This window comes from Haliotis asinina, chromosome 3 (genome assembly GCF_037392515.1).
Source record: "Haliotis asinina isolate JCU_RB_2024 chromosome 3, JCU_Hal_asi_v2, whole genome shotgun sequence".
NCBI lineage: Eukaryota > Metazoa > Mollusca > Gastropoda > Lepetellida > Haliotidae > Haliotis > Haliotis asinina.
Genome location: NC_090282.1, coordinates 38,245,219 through 38,268,245, shown reverse-complemented (window position 1 = coordinate 38,268,245; position 23,027 = coordinate 38,245,219). Strand labels below are relative to the sequence as shown.

Genomic DNA, 23,027 nt, shown 5'->3' with positions numbered 1-23,027 from the left:
ATGGCCCTTATGCTTGTTAGAACTGTCCAGCCTGTCTGATGTATTGACTGATCCTTGACTAAATTTATATCATATACAAACATCTGGTATCATGCCAAAACACCCAGCAAGGTCATGTACAAGAGCTTTACATCTAATAATACAGAAAAAGATGTGACTTTGATGCTTAAAGTTCGTTCATTTTAAAGAAACACCTTTGAAATTGTGTATTTTCATTTGTGTTTGCTATTAAGACAAATGAGTGGCAATAGTGCTTCAGTCTTATCAGACTTGTCTTTCATGATGGACTTAACAGGTTTGGGCAGTATGTTTCTTCGCTTCTACAACTTATCATCAATTTAGCCAAATATGTCAATGGCACTGAGGAAGATAAAAAGATGGTAGATAGTGCATAGGTACTTAGCTCAACTGGTCTGTGACTAGATGAACGAATGATACTAGCAATAACTCATACAGAGAAAAGCTACATTAATGAAGTTGATCAGTCAGTTGGTGGTATTTGGTTGTTATTCAAAAGAAGTGTACATTCACGATTCCTTACTCATCGGTGTTGATTGAGTTGTTGGACTTGAAGACTTGACACCATTCTGATCACTTCCTTGACCTTCACCTGGTTAGTGTGAATGGTCACAAACAGTTGGAAGACAAAACAGACAACATGCTAACACAATCCATGAATTAGAGACCTCACCCTCTTGTAAGTCCATATTCATTCAAAGTTACCCAAAACCATTTAACTAACACATGTGGCAGTGTAACTCATGCTGCATTAAGTGTACGATAACTGTTACTGAAATGTTGATAGTTGCCTCAAAACTGTCTTATCTTCTTTATTTTTGACTTTGATGAATGCGTTATATAGAAAAAATGTTATTCAACTAATTGTTCTTCTTATTTTCAATCTGGTTACTAAGCCAAGATGCACAAGTAAATTAAAAATATATTGTGAGGGATGAAAGAAACTAGGTTTGACTCTCATTTGTACAATCAAACAATGAATTTACTTTTTAACTTTTGCGATATATTTTACAAGTTCATCTGTAAAACAAGCAAAGTTAGTCTGGCCCCATTGTAGCTTTCCTATGGCTTTCCATAGACAATCTGATCCATGGCTGGGTGAAACATGGCCTTAATGTTGGCTGTGTATGGAGTTTTATGGAGTCATGTTTTAACAATATTAGTGAAACAAACTCATAGATACCATTAGATGGGCTATATACATACTTACAAAATGGGAATATACATATGATCTCACTGGACTTGTGGTCACAATATAGAGTAAATACATCACCAGAATATTTCCAACAACAAATGAATCACTCAATTAAGGCCAGGCTACATTCATTGCCGTTTTACAAATGAGACAACTGTGAAAAATGCAAAATATAGAAAAGTAGAATGTGATTTTGAAATAATTCGTAATTTCAAAATAAACACTGAATACTTTAGGTCCATTTCCACCACTCTCTGAATGGCCTCAGCATATATAAATATTTCTTTCTTCTGATCCTGACAAGGTGTAAGTATCATCCAGCCTTTATCATTAAAACTAGGAACAACCAAGCTAATCAAATTTCTTTTACTTTGCTACACTTACCTGGCACCGGGGAAAGACCATTTTGAAAAATGTGGTATTTCATTTCAGCAAAACAAATGTACCAGTATTTGTTTATGATACATACCGCCTCTATTGTTTTCATATTTTGGACAAAGACACTGTTTCAAAGTTCTGTAGCTCACCACATACACAAAAACGATAACATGGGTGCAGTATGCAACCAGAGCTTACATCACCCCCGACAAGTCAGAACGGTCATCGTAACAGATAACATGGGTGCAGTATGCAACCAGAGCTTACATCACCCCCGACAAGTCAGAAAGGTCATCGTAACAGATAACATGGGTGCAGTATGCAACCAGAGCTTACATCACCCCCGACAAGTCAGAACGGTCATCGTAACAGGTAACATGGGTGCAGTTGAGAGCAAGTGGAAATTCTTTATATTTCAGATAAGAGTTTTTAATTGCTTTTTTTTCATGTTTACATATCTATCAAAATGAAGTCAAAAATAAAAAACAGACATTTATGATTCACGTTGTAGGCATTTGTTTGATACTGTCTTACTGCCTGGCAATAAACTTGTCACCCCAGACAAATAACATCAATGGCATGTCGAACACACAGTGCAGGATTACCCATATGTAAATATGAGTGTATTTGATCTACAAGAAATAACTATGTTGGCAAAAACTCCTAAAGCCATATATATATATATATATATATATATATATATATATATATATATATATATATATATATATATATATATATATATATATATATATATATATATATATATATATATATATATGGTCAAAATCTGTAGTCTTGATCATCCTTGATCAATTTGAAAAAAAACACATTATCCATTTACATGTAAATCTATTTAAGCAATTTACAATACTTGTCAGTCTGTCAATAGAGGTTTGGAGTTGATCTTAAGAGGGTGTGACCCGTGTCATGAAAAGAAGCATGAAATATCCAATACTTGTTTTCATTTGAAAGTACTCATTGTTTTGTGATTTAAGACAATAAGACATATCATATATATCCTTAAATATAATTTTAATTTATTAATATGATTTAATAATTTTTGGATAACATAAAGTATGAATCTTCAATTTTGATTTCAATGCTTTTTTAAATATTTTTATACTCTTGTATTCAATGTCCACTGTGTTGTTACAACAAAGCTGACCAATGCCAATCACAGACAACACACTACTATATAAGCTCACTTCGACCTTGGGTCATAGTGAGTTACATACAACTGTCCATGTTCCAAAGACTGACATTAGTTAAATTTAAAGATCTTCGTGCTAGGGTCACAGCATCAGATCAGATTTTGATTACATAATCTGAGGCTGCAAATACTTTCATATTGCCAGGCAGATGTAGTCTGTTTATCATTTTGATATGTATTGCTGCTGAGGTAATTAGTTTAAACTTCAGCTTGTATAACAGTTAACGTTCCCTGATATAGTGAAGGGATGTTACAGTGACAAGGGAAGCAACTCTGTCATTACTGGAAGAAAGTGCAAAAGCCTTCTCTAATACCCTGACCTCCACTATTTTGGAGGTCAGTTGACATAATGATAATTAACAAAGGTGATGACAGTTGATCACAGATGTCTATAAACATATATAATCAATCTCTTCGCTTGATTAACAATTTACTCCTTAACACAATACCATCCCCTATACACTGTAACTTGAATTCCTCACTTGTGTAGCACACACACACACCAAAATCTGTCACTAAACACTGCTGCATGTAGTTAGTGAAAAACACAGTGCACATACTTTGAACACGGAGACATGCAAATCAACAATATAGTTAATTAAAACAAAACATTAACATCAACAAACTTGAGAAACTCCTTGAGCATGTCTATAGTCCTGTATAATATCAATGCATAAGCCTTGCCTCATCTAGTTGTGGCTTACATGGCTTACGCAAGACGTGTGAAGGTCCATGTTAGAATACTGGCCTTAGTCCATGTTTGTCTTATGAGGCAAATAACGGGAATGAGTGGTAAGGCTAGCGGACTTGGTTGACATATGTCATCGGTTCCCTGTTCAGATCAGTGCTCATATTGTTGATCACTAGATTGTCTGTTCAGACTCAATTATTTACAGATTGCTGCCATATAGCTGGAATATTGCAGAGTGTGGCGTATAACTAAACTCGCTACCCAAACCCTGATGATTAAGAACACAAGAACTATTTTGCATTATCCACATGATATACGCAACACTTTCTGTGCTGCCAAATCTGTATCCCTTGCAGCATTTAACCTTTTGCATTCCTTAATCTAAAATATGAGAGGGAGACATTATTTCATAAAATGGGTGTGATATCATGAGAGGTTTAAACATGCTCAAAAAGCTTCTTACTAAACACACCAGAAGATAGACACTACATGTGGGGTGACTGATGGACTGTACATACTTTCTGCAGTCTGCATGAGACGGCGCGAGATTGAGCCGCCGAGATGGGATGTTATCGTACTGAACACACTCTCCTCATCGTTCACATCGTCTCCTTCACCCTCCGACTGCAGCCACTTCTGGATCTCGTTAGCAATCAACTCTGAAACCATTGAGCAAACAGGAATCATTATGACAGGAACTAGAGGTAAGCATTTGTTTTCTAGTGAGTATCTATGGTTTTCTCATAACCTGTAAACTATTAGTCTGTCATACAGACCCTGAAGCAAATATACCCAAGAAAGCCCATGCAAGTCTAGAAAATATGTCCACAGCGTCTGAAAATGAAGAAGCTTTCAGGGCTCCTTTTCATCACATTTTAGTTTTTTTAACTAGGAGCTTTTTATCTGCAAAAAGTAGGATCATTTCATTATTAACACATCATATTATATCCAGTTTTTATTTAGTATGTAACATCCTTGTTGTTATACAAATGATGTTTATTTCATCACTATAGCATCAAATACATGTATCTTCATTTATGTTTTCATCCCTGTGATGTTAATCAATCATCATAAAAGTTCTTTTTCTTTTGATGCTGCCAAATCTGCATAATGTACAACAGCCTCACCAATATTCTTATTCCTGTTGGCAGAGACGGACACATTCTCCATGGCCCCAGACTTAATCTTGGAATTTTCTTCCCTTGTGACCCCCATGTAAAAACAATAGTCAGATCCCTTCAGGATGTAGTCAGGGCCGGGGTTGAGCTGTAAACTTGGCTCTGACTTTGTCACATCCAGGACAGCCACAAGCGACACTCCAAACCTGTTGCCAAGGAAACATTCATTATTTTAACATAGAATCAATAGAGTATTCAGGGATATCCCAAAAGATTGATGCTCATGATGTTGATTGCTGGATTGTCTAGTCCAGACTTGATTATTTACAGGCTGCTGTTTTACAGCTGAAATATTGCTGGGTGCTGTGTTAAACAACTAACAAAGAATAGGGTATATCCCAAATCATATTTTTCCAGCAGTGATGACCACTTATCTATCCTTCAGATATCTGTAACTCAAATCAAAATTTATATATCTATCTAGACTTTACCCAATTATATCTCTCGGTTTGATGGCACAGTGCATACTTCTATGACTTATGACTCAAAGGTTGCCTTCCTATCCTTTGTACTCTTTGACAAAATCTTAATTCTGGTAAAAGCAGAGTTAGACTTGACTCATGTATCACAGGAAATATTCTCACCTTGTGTGGGCACATGCTGAGGCCTCTGTGAACTTCTTGCCATCATACTGTCTGAAGAAGGCACTCCGATTCAGCTGTATATGATACACCTCATTGCCAGAGTGTCGGCCATACACCTGCTGCCATGCTTCTGTTGCCAATTCTCCCTCTCTGACCACAGTCAAACAAAAAATGAAATCAAGGTTTGGAAAAGTGACAATAAAAGAATCATTTTCTGACTATTGACCAGTATCTTAATTATTGTAAATAGATATAACTGCAGTGAGATGACAGCACATAATTCATAATAAGTATCTGCAATCATGACTTACCTCCCCCTTGATGTGTGCAACAGCAGGGTAACAAGGGTAGACAACCCAGGGTACAGACAGTTGTTAGCCAGTAAAGCATATTTAAACTCATCCTCACAAACCACATGTTCTGCAGAGAGAAAATAACACAAGACTCAGGGTCATGCAAATACCTGTATAACTTGAGAAACAATGTAACAATTTGGAGACACATAAACTGGGCATGATTGAAATTATGCTTGACGAATAGTTTGATGAAATACACATTTGTTATTGCTTTCTCAAGACGAGGCTCACCTGCAAACTTCACATGCATCTTATTTTCTGCTCGGAATAGTTGCACATATTGTCGACACTTTGGTGCAAAATCCTTCACAGCCCATGAACGCAAAATTGTATGCTGATCCTGCAAAATAAGAAATGCCAGTTTAGACATAAAGGTTCTTCAAAAGAGGAAAATAATTTGCTCTAGATCAGTTTATATTTTACTGAAGATAAAATTTCCAATGTAAAGTACACAGTCTACACAGACATGAAATTGGAAATTTTAACCATTTTGACACGAGTGTGGAACATGCTTTAAGCTAAACTTACCCTATCTCACACGATGGATGCCCACCCAACCTGCCCCATATCATAGATTACAGAAGGCTCCAAGACATCAAAATGACAGGCACAGGTCATCACAGTGGCTGAGCATTCTGTAAGCTTAATGATGATTGACAAGTGTTGATATCAGGGTAGGGGCAGGGGTCGGGTGGGCAGAGGACAACAAGTTTTGATTCAACTGAGCTTAAAGCATGTTCCACACAAAGTTGGAGAACAAGAACTGAGCTGCATAACATGAGATAGGCTAAGTTTAAAAAATTAAAAATATATGAACTATATTTATTAAAAAACTTAGAAAAGGAATAGTCATAAACACATGTAAAATAAGTGAAAATGGCAAAAGTGAACTGGCAAAAAGGTGACTCAAATCATTGTGTGCAATGAAACAATCTCTAAACATTGACAAAACTTTTGCTTTCCAAATAAATTCTCATGATCACCTTTCCTAAAAAATGCCCTTTGTTTTTACATCAAAAGCACTCAAACATTCGGCAAAAAAAATCCATCTCCCAAAGCTGTTATTGTCGAAGAATTCAAAAAGAAGGAAATTAAATAAACTATTTGTTTGCTGTAAATAAAAAGTTAGATTAAAAAGTGACAAGAACAAAAATGCAATTAACGAATTAGGTGCTTTATGTTATGTCTGTTATCTTGGTGTTATGTCTGCTGAAAATAAGCTGGTCAAAAGTTATCCTGACAGTCTTACTACTCATTGATATTATTATTATTGTTCTACAAGTACAAATGTGACGACAAAACAAACTGTTCTGAATGTACAGCATGCAGATTTGACAGTTTTAGTTAGTGCCAAATGTGCAAAGTGAACTTTCTAATGCTAAATCAATCCTTGACAAAACTACAAGTGGTATAGTTTTCTATTAAAAAGACAGTATGTCCATCTCTGTTCTACCATGACCAACTGGAGAAAGGGTTTAATGCTAGCAGTATGTATGTAAGTAAACAGACTTACAACAGTTTGTAAATACACGAATCTTGACTAGAGTAAGAAACCTCATACTCCACTTTTATCTGTATTCCAGTGATGTTATAATACACCAGAAATAGGCTTGACACACTGTCTCAGTGTGGCATTCATGGGGATCATGGGGAATCAAACCTGGGTCTTCAGCGTGATGAGTGGACGCTTTAACCACTAAGCCACCAAACCGCCTCAATCTTAACCAGACAAAACTTAAGCTTGATAGCAGAAACAACTTTGGACAATAATTGTTTCTACACTGGAAATCCTTCAGTGATGATCTCCCTCCTAAAGAGACTAATACTGAGAGGCACAATACTGTGATTTGAAACCTTTACTTTACCTACAAGAAATTAGTATCTCAGTCATGGTAGAACTATGCATTAAAAGTTATTATTATTTTCATATTTTGAAACGTCTAGACAGTGCAAAGAAAATGACCAAAGTACTAATACCAACTATAGAGCATAGAAGACTAATATTTCCATGACCTCTGAGGTCATACGATGTCCATCAAGAGTGAGTAAGCAGGATTTCATGCTGCGATAACGATGACATGACTGCTTGTTCTCGATGAGGGTGAGAACCAAGTAGCCCTGTGACTTGAGTGACGATATTTACATGGTACTTTCCCTTAGTTATAGTGATTTACCAATATGAAATCATCCTGTTATACTAGTGAGTGAGTGAGGTTCTATGCTGCTTTTAATATTTATTCCATCAACAGCACATCAGGAGACACCAGAAACTGATTCTGTACCAATGTGGGCATCAAACCCGAATTTTCAGAGTGATGAGCAAACGCTTTAACCACTTGGTTATCCCACTGGCCCAAGCTTTAGATTTGTCTTTAACAAAAGGCTTACACAATATCGCTTAACTGACAAAGTCATTAAAACAAGATTTCGCTCTGTGACAACAGAGTCACACAGAAGTGACTGCATGCATACACTACTGTTGTATGTCAAACCACATAGAAACATAAACATACTTTACATAGAAAAGAATCAAATTGAAATAGATCCAGAATGGCAAACCTCTCGACTATGTAGTGGCATATTACGAGTTGGGAAGTGTAATACTGACAAATTTATGGTTAACAACATGCTTTATTTAGTAAGTGCAATGTTTCTGTACAGATTTCGGTGTCACTGTCTAGTTGTGTTTCGACAAAAGCCAAAGAAGCTGTTCCAAAATGTCTCTCACCAAATAAAAAAGGCTTTCCATAAATTTTTCAGTATTCTTTTTGGAATCAGACATTTAATTCATTTCTTTTTTAGAGTCATAGGTATACACTGCATGAGAAGGGAAATAACAACAACAAAAATAACAGAAATAAAAGATATCTTTGATAGGCATTCTAAAAGATGCTGCTATTCCTGACTACTTCACAATAAAGAAATGTTAATTGATCATGAATTATGGTTATCGTGAATGGATACTTACTTGTGGTTTAAGCTTCACTGTGTTGTTAAAAGCAATGCAATAAATGAAGCTATCATTAATGGGTACATTTTGTGTTTTTGTGAGGGTCTCTCAAGGTTTCTTTAAATGTGATATAGATGTGATAATGGTGTATGCAAGTATGAACCCTAACAGACCCTCTTTACTTACACTATGAATCATTTCCTGTTTTGAAACAAACACATTGACAGCACATGACAAAACAACAAAACCATACAATAGCTTCGTTTCATACATGTAGACAAAACATAACACAGCGAGGTCTCTTTCTGACAAACAGTAAATGCACTGGAAGCAGTTTTTATGCCATTTCTTTTTTATTGTACAAAAGTAGAATAGGAAATATTAATGAAAACTGATTGTCCTTGACTCCTTGTTTTATTACTAAATTGGAACAAAGCCTGAGAGTCTAAACCAGAAGGATCCAGTTAAACTGAGGGGCCAAAGAAAGTATACCAAACTTATTTTCATGTGCGCTTATGGTTCTAATAGGAAAATACTTCATTTTGAAAATATTTTTCCATTAAAAGGTTTGAATAATGCATATGGTTTTGTGTCACTGGTTTCAGATCACACTAGATCTAAAATTGAAAAACAAGTATGCTTTGAGAGAAAACAATCACAATTCATTTTTAGATGTAGTAAATTTACATATTAAGAAGAGGAAAATAAAGAAATATGACAAAACCATCTGTGAGAAATGGTTTCTTTTGCCCCTTAGTATACAATGATCTGGAAGTGGTACCATGAAATCTGTACAGTTGTACAAACCATAGTACATGTATGTGCCCCAAAAGTGGTCGACCTCACCTGGACAATTATAAAAATGCAACTGTTTTTATGCTTATTTTTCTACATATTATCTGTCAAGCTCAAGCAAATTGTTTTTCGGAATGTTCTAGCGTCACAATCAATGTTTTGTTTGATTATTTATCTTGGTACCTCCCAAATATCGACAATAAATGCATCCCTTACTTCATGAGATAAAATATGAAAAAAAAACAACATTTTGTGAGTTTGAGATAACTAGAAGTCCTCCAGAATCAAATGTGGATAATAAAATGTATAAAAACGTAATTTGAAAAAACAGTCACTTGTTAGAGTGACTCCCCTATGATGTTTACTGACAGAGTTTGTTTTGGAGACACTACCCACCAACATTTTCAGATGACGTAATCAAAAGGACATAACTTATTCTAATGTTTTCACTTATTCATGCATGATGCCAGGGGGTCAAACGAAATACTGAATGGTCACACAAGTGTCAGCTCTCAAAATATTGTAAACAGTGCCAACTTGAACTTTTGGACAAAATGTTTTAGAAAGAATAAAATGGTGGTGTCATTTGAAAACAGCCTCATCTAAATATATATCAAGCAATCCAAGTCTTTGAATGGGATTATGACATGAAGTCATCCATACTGTACTGAACATATTTCATAACATATTATCTGAGCACATGCCACTATCCAAGAGGTACCAAATGACATATTGTTTTTCACTTCCTGCAACGTTGCAAGAATTATTACACCCCAGGAGTTGTGATGACAAATATCTCGTTAACCATATTAACTACATACGTGAAATTCTGGACATGCCTTTGTTAATGATTCCTTTAAAATAAAATGGAAGCTTTTCTAACATTACATATTGAGAATATCATGAGGCTGACCACTCTTGGTCAGTACAGTGGCCTGTATCAAACAGTACACACCTGTACTGTTTCTTGAGGCCAGTACTGATTTGTCAACAGAATTACATTACACACTCAAGGCATACACTGAACACGTCATGCATATTACACATTCAAGTCAGCTGTCCTTCTAAAGGTGGGATCAAGTCAACTCCCTCCTGCCTTACGAGACATCAGAAAGATACAAAAGAGAAAAAAACATTTCATTTCTGTTCATATTTGTTTCACCTTCAAATACTAACATCAAAGGCGCAATGTCATGCTTTTTTGACAATACCTTGGTCTATAATACACATGGTAGGGCATATGCAATCAGTTTAACTTTCTATTGATACCTAAGAAAGTCACTATTCCATACAACTTGCCTGAAATATATTATTGAAACTTCGAGGTGAACAGCTTCCAAACAGAAAACAATTTCCACTTTTGGAATCTAAATGATTGCTCCATACATTGAAAACTGTCACACACTATGTTGTCAGTGTTTGTCATACTGGCTTCAATCACTTGTTGCATTATTGGATATTTGTAAAGAGCGTTCCAAGGGACATAACTCTATGGGTCTCACAGTTTGGTCATGAAAGGGTGCATCGCATCACATCACAACATACACTCATATGTTAAATGGCAACAGTCAGTCATTCCATAAAGGTACTTACCGCTTTGTCTCGACATCCACAGTTCTTTGCAGCAAGAAAGAAACAAGCTTCAGCATCATTGATTCTATAACAAACATTACTGATCGTAAAACATATATCTCTCATTCTATAACGAACATTTTTTATCATATAACATATAGCCCTGATTCTGTAACAAACATTGTTGATTCCATAACAAAGATAATGGATTCTAGAACAAATATCATTGATCCAAAAGCATATATCCCTGATTCTAAGCCAAGCATTATTGATTTAATAACAAAGACAACAGATTCTTGAACAAAACTCATTGCTCCTAAAATATATATCCCTGATCCTATGACAATCATTATGGATTCCACAAATCAGATAATTAATTCAATAACAAAATCAATTATTTCACATTGCATGGCAGATCTGATCTTCAACATGACTATCTTCTATCACTGATATGGATTGTAGCCATGAGCATTCAACCAATGAGGTATACTTTTAGACCAACATAATTGCAAACAAATTCAATTTTATAATTCATCATTTTTAATCCTAATTTTCCTAACAAATCTGGAATAAAGGCCAAACGCTCAGGGAGAAATGTACAGACTGGGGTCAAGAACGTCATCCTGCTGGATAGTTTCACAATGTTACAGGTTCCAAATTTTCCTGTTCTCAAATTGGTGTTGGGCTTGCCAAATTGCTTGAGCATTCACTCATTACGTCAAAGATCCATATTCAATTTCCTACATGGTTACAAAGGTGTGAAGTCCTTTTTGTGTATTCCCCTCCATGACGTAATGTGGTTTAAAACCCAGCTTTAGACTGTTTGACTCAAAAGCAGACCAGGGAATTGTAATCTAACTTGAAAACTAAGAAATGTTTAATACTTAATGAATCATTGATTATAATCAACATGACACTAATTCTCTGCACTCTGTGAGCTTTCTGCAGAATTTATGTGCTAATGATAAAAAAGTTGTTTAACGAACTATCATTAAAACACTGACACAGTTCACAATTTGTTACGTAGGAGGATTGCAAAGAGAGGAACAGCCTGGAGTGTGTGTAGCACATGCACAAGTGCCAACAAAGTTTTAATGGGCATTACACATTTATTAATTTTCAAGTTAAATTGCAATTCAATGATCTGCTTTTGAGCCAAACAGAATATAACTCACTCACTCATTCCCGTTCTCTCAGTATCACATGACATGCCTGATTGGAACTTCTATATCGCACAGCCTTGTAGTCTTACAGAACACCTACCGACATCTCTTGAGGTCTATATCCTTCAGGGCAGACCCTCTGATGTACAGGACCCTGTTGGCCCACTTGGGATCTTTCAGGATCATCTGCATACTGGTGTCCAGCTCATCAGAGCTCATCAGCACCACAGTGTGTTCCTGACATAGAAATATTGGATACAACAATGCAGTAATAGTCAAAAAGCATTTCCGATATAGATGACTAAAACAATCGATAATTGGAAATATTGTTGTTTGGAGAAATGATTACTGACTTTCAAAGCTAGGTCTTTATTCACAAGGATGCGATTTGTTGGTAATCCAAGTCTAAATATGTCACCACACATCACCTCTGTGAAATACATAGATTTCTTAAAGATTTTTAGTCATTTTTGCTTAAAGTTAACTGTCCAATATTTCTTGATATTCATTTAATGAAGACTAACCTCTATGATCTATATATTGTTAGTCAGCCCTGCTACTAAACCCCATAATAGTTCACTGTCATTGGATACCTTCACATAACTGAAGGAAAGTATAATGCGGTTCAGTATCATTAATTCCAAATACATTTACATACACAAGTTTGGCTTCATCAAAAAAGTTTCATCTGTGGAACCAATTCAAAATACATACCTCAAGTTTGGGATGTGCGTAGAATTCATTGAGGAAGTTCATGACAGTCTCTGTGGTGAGTGAAGTGGAACACACAACCACATGTTTGTTGCGTGCAGCCTTCCGTCGGCCATATTCCCCTCCTGACCGTTTCCTCTGTACATAGGTGGAGGCGATCTCTTCCAGCTGAGGAACACAGAATACTCACACTTTCCAACATTGTAAATGATGCACAGAGTTAATCATTTCAACAACCATAGATTTATGATTATTGAAAGTCCATAACACTAGTAACTTCCTAGCAGCTAATTGTATTTCTTGCTGCGTCTAAGAACATGTAACATTTTCTCTTATAATGGCATGGTTGTTAATGGTTGTCATAGATGACCAAGATCTTTTATGGATAAATCTTCTTTTAATCTTTTACACACAAGGTTTCAGGGTCACTTCAGATCCCTCCATCAGGCGTTCATCAGAAGTTCACCTGATGAAGGGATCTGAAATGACCCTGAAACATTGTGTTGAAAAGATTAAAAAAAGATTTATCCATAAAAAATCTCAGTCAAGTGACATGTTGTCTTTATGTATACACAATATGCTTTATTTGAAGCAGAGACATGAAACATATATACAGTTTCTGATGTCAAGGTTTATTCTCAAATCAATTGTTTATCAGCTTTCCAGAAGACAAAATAGGCAATGTTTGACATGTAACCTATAGGCTTCCTGTATCTTGTTAACGTTACTTTTGGTAAACAATTTTACAGATTTAATTCACCTGCGTATATCCAACCAATCTTTATACAGTTAGATACAGATGGTGACAATCCTGAATTTATAATCTCTGATGGTGTATCTGAGCCTGTGAACTGTGTAGGTGCCTTTGCTTCTACTATGAACCTCCAACATCATATGGCTTATATAAATATAGAGTATATCACAACACATTATTCCTTTATCAGCTCAAGAAAGAATCCATTTGACAAAGTTTTTAGAAAGAATATACAACAAAAATAGGTTTTCGTGCCTGTCAGGTTATCTGATTCCTTCTCTGCAAAAAGCTACTACCAGATAACTGAGTGTTCAACAGATACTTACCTGCCGTGGTATAAATGCGAATGCCACACAGATCATGAAAAGCATGAAGAGGCGACCAACCCATATGTCTGGAGAGATGTCGCCATATCCGACAGTTGAGAATGTCACTATCACAAAGTACACCGACTCAAACATGTTGAGTTTTACAAGTGCACTCGATCTTTGGATGTGCTGTATTCCACAGATACTGTTAACAGAAAATACAAAAATAGTAACATATAATGAACAGCGAAAAAACACTACTCCGTTGTTAGTCAAGTTTGTAAGTAGAACACATAAACATGAACACTTATTTTTATGAGATTTCATTTTTCAAAATTTACGTTTCTTTTGATGTTCAGTATATGTACAACATAAACCTCTTCATGATCCTCAACATCAAGAACTGCCGCTATGCTCATCAGCTTTATCATCCTGATCATTAATAATAATAATAATGATCATGAGTAAGTATTCATCATGATCACCTACATAGAATTGACAGTGAAGGCGAATGTTGTTATAACAGGAACAAACATAGCCTTAAAAAAATGAGAAGTAACTCACGTAGTAAAGATGAGACAGAATAGCGTGACATTAAGTAGAAGAATCTGTTGTGATAGTGTCACAGATATGGTCTGGAATCGCTGCTTGGTAAGGTGAAGGTCATTCTGGAATGGAAATGGTTTGTAGGCACTATGGAGCACAATAGTCAATCAAAGAACATACCTGCATGAAATATTCACTGAGTACAAGTTTGTAAAGACAATTGATGACTGCAACAAAACCAGAAAATGCTGAATCATCAGGTAAAGACAATCTGTAAAATTGCAGCTAATATTAACTTAAAGTCTCTCCCACAACATAATGATGCAAATACCAAAGATACCTCAATCCAGGAGAAAAAAAACCAGGATCTTACTTATCATGATCAACTTCTGTAACACAGGAGCTCATAAAGATTTACTTTAGAATTGGTCTTCAGCAACACATGCTGGTTGTGGGATGTCACATGTAAGATTGGTGGACAGGATCACTGACTTCGTTGATCTGTGTCACTGTATCCCAACAGCAAGGATCAGTGTACACAATGTCAATGCCTGGACTGTAGGACAAAGGTCTTCTCTGTCCTCTGAAGACAGAGCATGCCTCTTGCAAATGTCCAAGATTGTTTATAACCAATGGAATCTGTGTTGCCAGATGATTAATATTTTAAACTAACATATTAAAATATTCAGATTCTATGAAGGTGGACACATGGATGCTCTAAATTGCTTAACAGAGAGTCAATAATCTCTTCTAAGTGCAAGTACTTCTGACCAGCACTACCTACTTCATCCCTCTTTAAGTTTAAAATCCTCAAGCAAAATAAGAAATACTATGATGCAATATGCATGCTTGAAGCAAGTGACGGGTGACCCGTGATCAGAGTACATTATAAGCTGCATTCACATAAACCCATGGCTTCTTGCTAAGAGCTAGATAGTATTGCATTTACTTATGATCTTAGCCTATCAGGGACAGATTAGCTTCTGGCTGAGAACATACAGAGCCAACAGGGAAAGGCAATCATCAAATGTGCTGCCTTCTTGGGAACTGTATGAGACATTTTCACCCTTACACTTAAATCAAATCCATGTTTTTCACATCAACACAATTACATAAAGATACATAATTGTACGCAAAAAAATTATACCTCCGGCCTCAAACTTTAAGGGACATTTCAATGTCATTCTTTAAAACCATTATTTCTGTCCATTTACATCATGATGATCCAGGGATCAAATCAGTTCCAATCCACGACTATACAGGGGTACATCTCACTCTGCCTTGATCAAAGCAGATGTTCAATGCAACAGTACTTACAAATAGTCTCTCCAGCGCCATCTTGGCCAGCCAGACATTGAGGAATATAGGCAGGAACAAATCCTTCAGCAGCACAGGGTAGGCTACCTGGAGAGTGAAGAATGGATATTATAATGAAATAACATCATATGTAGCACCCTTACATGCAAGACTACACAATGGGGCTATATGGTCTTTTAACTTCAACTTTGTGTAACTTGTTCCCAGTTCAACGTTAAGAATGATTGCTGCAGTGGCTTAGTGTGTTAAATCACAGACATGTGCCTGCAGTTAGATGCCCTACTCTGAGAGTGTGGTATGGAATCCCAGAAAGGACTCAACCTCTAAGAGTAATAGAATGTGTATTTTACATATAGAGCTTTAGACCCATATATAACGTATGTTACATATGATGTTTCAGGATCATCACTGGTATTTTCCACTCACTGTGGCTATGACAGGAACTGAACAGAACAGTTCCAACAGGAATCCTGGCTGAAGAATGTTTTCATGGCGCCGGCCCTGGAACATGTACTTGAAGTGTAATAACTCAAATAATTGCACAGGGTTTGTCAAGGTCTTCCACTAAGAAGAAGTCAATACACTTTCATCAGAAACTACAATTATGAAAACATGATCTTTGAACTCATGTACAGATACTTAAGTGTCATGAGGTGAAAAAATATAGTCATGTAAAACAAACATTTCATATAAATTTATATTTTTGTAGTTTTGTTTACAAATGAGCCTGACAAGTCATTTCTTTGAAGCTCTTTCAAAATATACCATTAAAATAAAGTAGCTGATATTGGATTTACAACATTGAAACAAATTTTACCCAAAGAGGGAAAATGTGACAACTTATTCCAATCCTTTTGAAATGTTTCATCTGTATGGACATACATTACCTTTTCTCATATGCTTTGGCATCTTCTAGTGGTATGCTCACAGAATGGAATGTCCCCTGCTTTTTTTAATGGACTATATTATCAGTTAATCCCAGACCTTTGTTTACTTATATTACTGCGATGTTTATCAGTTCATGAGGAACAAATAATATGTAATTAGATTAGAGCAGGTTCCTCAACCATTAATTTTCTTCAAAGTCAATCAGAATGTAATTATCATATCTTCGGGACTGCCACAGCTGTGTTTGTTGTCTTTACCTTTGTCATGACATAGATCTGTAGCATGGCCTTGATGAGAGTGATGACTGCCAGGAATATCTGTACAATCCAGAGCCCCAGTGGTCTCGATACCCACAGTATAACATACCTGTCAAATAAAACCAACGGCTTAAAGCTAACTACCATAACAAACTAACTACCATAACATATGTTTGAAAATACTTACTATTTTATTCCTATACTTGTTATGATCCATGAAGTATCCGACCTTTCTTTCTGCCATAATTGTTAAAATAAGTTGTAATTTGCTCAAGAAATATTATCTCAACATACTTCAATTACATCAGGTACATCACATACAACGTTTTTGTCCAGAACAACTTTATTTCTTTTGTTGCAGACTTCTACCCTCAGAAAACCTACAGGCAGGAGGGAGAAAAAAATCATCAGTAAAAGCAAAAACCCACATGAGTTTCCATGATATCTCTTTTGGTTTGGTTATATTAACAAAATGTAATCTGAGTGAATTTAGGGGTCACAGTCATTTCAAAAGTATTTCACATACATAATTTAATGTTAGGACTTCATTTTTTGGAGCATTGAAAATTAATTCATAATTTTATTTTTCATATTTTTGAAAAAAAGTGTGATGGCAGATCTGTAAGACAAGAAATAAGAATAGTCTGGCCTAAATGAGGAAATTTTAGGCTGTTCTACAGTGGTCATTTAACTGATTGTTATTATTATGTACATGGAAAGAGAAAACACTTTACCTCAGAAAACAGAACAGGCCAGTTAAGCAAATTATAAAATATCAAATTTCAGAATATTTTTTGTACAGAGCATAATCAAAGCATAAAATAGATATTATGACATGTGAACTTGATTTGTGATGCCATGGAACAAATAAAATGAAAAGAAGAAGTTCACGTCAAAGGAACAATTCATCTCTCCTACTCTACTGTGAGTCTTAGAGTGCTACCTAAATGTCACACAAGCAGATTGCCTGAGATTTGATTTTGTTTTTTGCCAAATTAAAATGGCATGCTGTCATTAGGTAAAACAAACTATAGCGTTTGAAGTGATATTATAAAGTCCTTCATTCTTGTGTGACAGAACAGGCCAGTTAAGCAAATTATAAATTATCAAATTTCAGAATATTTTTTGTACAGAGCATAATCAAAGCATAAAATAGATATTATGACATGTGAACTTGATTTGTGATGCCATGGAACAAATAAAATGAAAAGAAGAAGTTCACGTCAAAGGAACAATTCATCTCTCCTACTCTACTGTGAGTCTTAGAGTGCTACCTAAATGTCACACAAGCAGATTGCCTGAGATTTGATTTTGTTTTTTGCCAAATTAAAATGGCATGCTGTCATTAGGTAAAACAAACTATAGCGTTTGAAGTGATATTATAAAGTCCTTCATTCTTGTGTGACAGAACAGGCCAGTTAAGCAAATTATAAAATATCAAATTTCAGAATATTTTTTGTACAGAGCATAATCAAAGCATAAAATAGATATTATGACATGTGAACTTGATTTGTGATGCCATGGAACAAATAAAATGAAAAGAAGAAGTTCACGTCAAAGGAACAATTCATCTCTCCTACTCTACTGTGAGTCTTAGAGTGCTACCTAAATGTCACACAAGCAGATTGCCTGAGATTTGATTTTCTTTTTTGCCAAATTAATATGGCATGCTGTCATTAGGTAAAACAAACTATAGCATTCGAAGTGATATTATAAAGTCCTTCTTTCTTGTGTAATGGCAAAATTACAACAGGTAACCAATGGAGTTATAAGAGCCTAACAATTCACCCTGTCAAGATAAGGATGGCACACTTTAACAACGGAAACAGTTTTTCCAAAGGAGGGGCTCGTTTTGTGATCACAGGTAAACATACAAGTGATACGGGTAACCAAACTCCTGGAAACAATTCGCATTTTGTGTTTTGCTCATTGACATATCACTTATTGAGTCATGGTGTTGTCAATAAATCCACTCACCTGCATAAAAGTGTCTAAATGACTAAATACTTAGTATGCTTCAAATAGGTGGACCCTCTTTCTATTTCTCATGCACTTGTGTATCACCAGGCACAAAATGACATGTGGACTTCACTAGTAGTTTCAAATCTTAGTCACATCCCTTTGCAACAACTCTGTTTGTGTATGCGACTAACGGGATCGGGTGGTCAGGCTTGCTGACTTGGTGGACACATGTCATCGGTTCCCAATTGTGCAGATCGATGCTCATGTTGTTGATCACTGGATTGTCTGGTCCAGACTCGATTATGTACAGACCGCCGCCATATAGCTGGAATATTGCTGAGTGCGGCGTAAAACTCAACTCACTCACTCACTCACTCACTGTTTGAGTACCTTCAAAACAAGCTTTGTGCACCACAGTCACTTTTATTCCGGGAAACATAAAAGTTATGTTTTTTCAGGGAAAATCAAGTGTTCACAGTGACATGATAGAAAAACAAGAGTTAACTTCTCAAGAGTTGGTACCACTAACTGAACATGTGAATAGGTTAGATGATGTTTTAGTGGTAATAAGACAAAAAGTTTGTTTTTCATTAACTGAGTTCAACACCATGACAGCAGTTCTACATAAAAGTGTTGGTAAAAAGCTTTTTCTTCATGAGAGTTATCTCCCCTATCTGCCTTAGATCCATTATACAGAGGGGCTTACATAGGGTTCAACAAATGCAACAATTATAGTAACAATTGCAAACAATGCTGAAAAGAGTGAGTAAGTTAAGTTTTATGCCGTATGTGGCAATATTTCAGCGATATGGCGGCGGTCTGTAAATAATCGAGTCTGGACCAGACAATCCTGTGATCAACAAAATGAGCATCAATCTGTGCAAATTGGGAACCGATGATACGTGTCAACCAAGTCAGCGAGCCTGACTACCCGATCCCGTTAGTCACCTTTTATGACAAGCATAGTCGCCTTTAATGGCAAGCATGGGTTGCTGAAGGTCTATTCTACCCCGGGACCTTCAAAGGTCTCCATGTTCTGAGTGCTTGTTAATATGCTAAAAAGAACGCGGTTTAGTTCCAAAAGTTGATTTGGCATTAGAATTTATAATGTACCATTTCAAATGTACAAAATCTTACACAAAAATAGGTCATAATACAAAAGTATAGAGAACATATCTGTCAAACATAGCACAGTTTTACTGAAAAACAACTTGCATCTATTGACTTTGAAAAGAGATTATATATCTGTAATCGACAGATTCAAATAATTTCTCCATTACACAAAATGAAGCATGACTGTCATTTTTCAGTTTCAACAGGTGTTCATTCATACATTACATGAGATGAACACGTTTCCAATGACCTTGATGACAATGGTGTAATAGGAACAACTTTTTTGTCTAGGCGTGATCACACCCAAGGCATGGTTCTTTCACGTGGCCTTACAAAGAAAACTTGAAAGTTAATCCCTTATGACATATTTTCTAGTTCCTGAAAGGTGAAGGACACCTCTGGGGTTTCGTAAAGACAAGCCGAAGATTTACACCTGAGTGTACTTGGTCAGCTTCCATTTTATTCCTGAACAGTGACACATGACAACTGTGTCAACTAAAGTGTATCACTTACCAGATCGGTTACAAACATAGCAAAAGTTCTCCAATTACAAATCCAATTTGTATCCATGGATTCTCATCTTTCAAATTGGTCACGTCATGATGATATAATTTTACATAAATTCCTCTTATCTTATACAGGAAAGTAAGTTAATCCCAACCTATATTACCATGTTGGGCGCTGCCATTGTCGGTACAGACTGGACACTTTTACAAGGAAAACATAATTTCCATAAATCATGTGAATTTCAATCTTCTTACCTACATCAGAGTGACACAATGTCCCACATTGCAATCAATCCCAAATTGCTATGTGGTAACTTGAACAATGTTTCGTTACTATGTTGAACAGAAATAATTGAAACAGTATTAGTTTGATGCAAAGTCTTATGACAGGTGGGTCATTAAAGAAAAGAGACGGCAACAGCCATACATCTGACCGTAATCCAATAAGGTTCTAATTATCATATCAAAAATCATGTTGACAGGGGTCTTGAACTGCTGACTATATAAAAACATGCATAAAAAATCATGGAAAAAAGGCTTGTTAAAAATTCATAGACCCTGAAAAGAAAGACTATCAGATACCAAGGACACAAGGGACATAACTCTCATTTACCATACAGTCTTCAAAATAGTGGAGGCAACAGGCAGTGACACAAGGGACGTAACTCTCATTTACCATACAGTCCTCAAGATGTTGGCGGACTTAGCAAAATGTGACACAAGAGACATAACTCTGGTTAACAATACAATGTCCAAGATGGTGGAGGTAGCAGGTGCAGAGACAAGGGACATCACTCTGACTAACAATACAGTTTTCAAAATGATGGAGGTAGCAGGTGGAGACACTGGTGACATATATGGTTGCAGAGTGATTGTTCATAACATTATGTCTGATAACAAATGATGTTTTCATAGATTAGACTATAGACACTTGCAATCTTTTGACCCTTCATCAGTCATCAGGAATTCAGCATTTCATTTACTTAAGTCTGCACAACAGTCCATATTATCTTACAGATTTTTACGGAAGGAGTCCATGATTGCCAAGACACTATTCCTGAAAATGTTTATTTTCACCGAAATCAAAATTAAGTTAGTTTACTACCAATAGGCAAGTTCAACTCTGTATGGTATTAATAAGAGCACCCTCCTTGACATTTTTCTGAGTGAGTGAGTGAGTAAGTCTAGTTTTATGCCACTTATAGCAGTATTACAGCAATGTCACAGTGAGTGGACATCAGAAATGATGACATTGTACCAATGTAGGGAATCGACCCCAAGTAGGCCACGCAACTGCTCCTTGACATTTTTCTAAACTATGGATCATTTATTGAAGTGAATCCAAACTTCAAACCCAGAACTTGCACACTGAATCACAGAACTTTCGGCTGCTGGCTCTCCTGTTTCTCCATGACATGCTGAACTTAAACATGGAAGTATGAATGTGGATTCTAAAAACCCACGTATATGCTGATCAGTATGAAATCAATAAAACAGCAATCAAAAACATGCATGCCACATTCATCTCTGTTATGTTTAAACTTCACATATTTCTCACAGATGCAACGCCTGTAATCAATAGTATTCATCTTGGTATAACAATGTCGTGCAAGCCTTGCTGAATTACAATCACTTAACAGAGGGAGGCTTACTGTTCTTATCTGATTAAAGCCTCCATTTACACAGTTTTAGCTCAACGACAACAATGTGGGGTTTTTTTAACAAAAAAAGAAAAGATATCATGCAAACTCCGTAACAGTGTGGCAGTTTTCTGGATAAAACCCCAAATGGCTTGTGTGCTTAAATTGTTATTTCAGAGCAAATTTGAGTGTTAAGATAAATAAAACTTTTTTCATATTAAATTGGCTATTGTGTGTAAAAGTTTGTTATCTGTATTCATTGTGGAAGAATATGAAAGAAGAAGTGTCACATCAAAACATGAACCACACTGAATTTGAACATATCTGTTGCACATCCATGGCAGTATCTAAATGTCGTAGACCAAGATGGACCCACTTATCTCATGGGGCATTTTCACCTGAAAGACCTGTCAGGTCGTCAGGTAGTTGTGTCCCTTGATTGTAGCAGAACCCACCGAGCATTGACAAAATTCCATACTGAACCAAAAACATTTTTTATTTGTTGGGTTAATAGAAGTGACTAAACACTTCCCATATCCATAAGAATTATGCAAAAACCAAAGTGAATTGTCCAATTGTGACTATCACATATAACTGTACATAAGCCAATGTTTTAGGACAAAATAAATTGTCAGAAAGGGGCTGGCTTATCTATGTGTTACACTTCCATCAAAGCGATTTTCTGGTGGTAAAAAAACATTATCACATCACATCATTTGAAAGAACATAAGAAAATGGCCTCTGTCAGTTAATGGTCCAGGTAAGCTCTCAGCATATCTGTGAGATCAGCTCATCTATGGTCACATACGGTATTGTGAGCGAGTTTGTGTTTTTTAACACCATACTCTGCAATATTACAGCTAGGATCTGTAAATAATTGAGTCTAGTGACAATTCAGTGACTGATTTCAGAGAAACCATTGTTTCATTAAT

The 23,027-nt window shown here is 35.9% G+C and overlaps 1 protein-coding gene across 2 annotated transcripts in view; it reads right to left on the bottom strand.

Annotated features, from left to right (window-relative positions):
* Positions 1–23,027, bottom strand: part of LOC137277945 (potassium channel subfamily T member 2-like) — an 87,731-nt gene that overhangs the window by 22,631 nt on the left and 42,073 nt on the right. Inside the window, exons 5-18 of one of the 2 annotated variants that reach the window (XM_067809958.1) lie at positions 16,875–16,983; positions 16,156–16,230; positions 15,730–15,816; positions 14,431–14,534; positions 13,885–14,071; positions 12,808–12,972; positions 12,194–12,330; positions 10,952–11,015; positions 5,845–5,953; positions 5,569–5,677; positions 5,258–5,407; positions 4,623–4,819; positions 4,014–4,154; positions 542–610 (exon numbers count right to left, since the gene is read on the bottom strand). In XM_067809958.1, coding sequence (XP_067666059.1) covers positions 542–610; positions 4,014–4,154; positions 4,623–4,819; positions 5,258–5,407; positions 5,569–5,677; positions 5,845–5,953; positions 10,952–11,015; positions 12,194–12,330; positions 12,808–12,972; positions 13,885–14,071; positions 14,431–14,534; positions 15,730–15,816; positions 16,156–16,230; positions 16,875–16,983 — 1,703 coding nt within the window. The remainder of the gene's footprint in view (positions 1–541; positions 611–4,013; positions 4,155–4,622; positions 4,820–5,257; positions 5,408–5,568; positions 5,678–5,844; positions 5,954–10,951; positions 11,016–12,193; positions 12,331–12,807; positions 12,973–13,884; positions 14,072–14,430; positions 14,535–15,729; positions 15,817–16,155; positions 16,231–16,874; positions 16,984–23,027) is intronic. The other variant, XM_067809959.1, reaches the window with a different exon arrangement.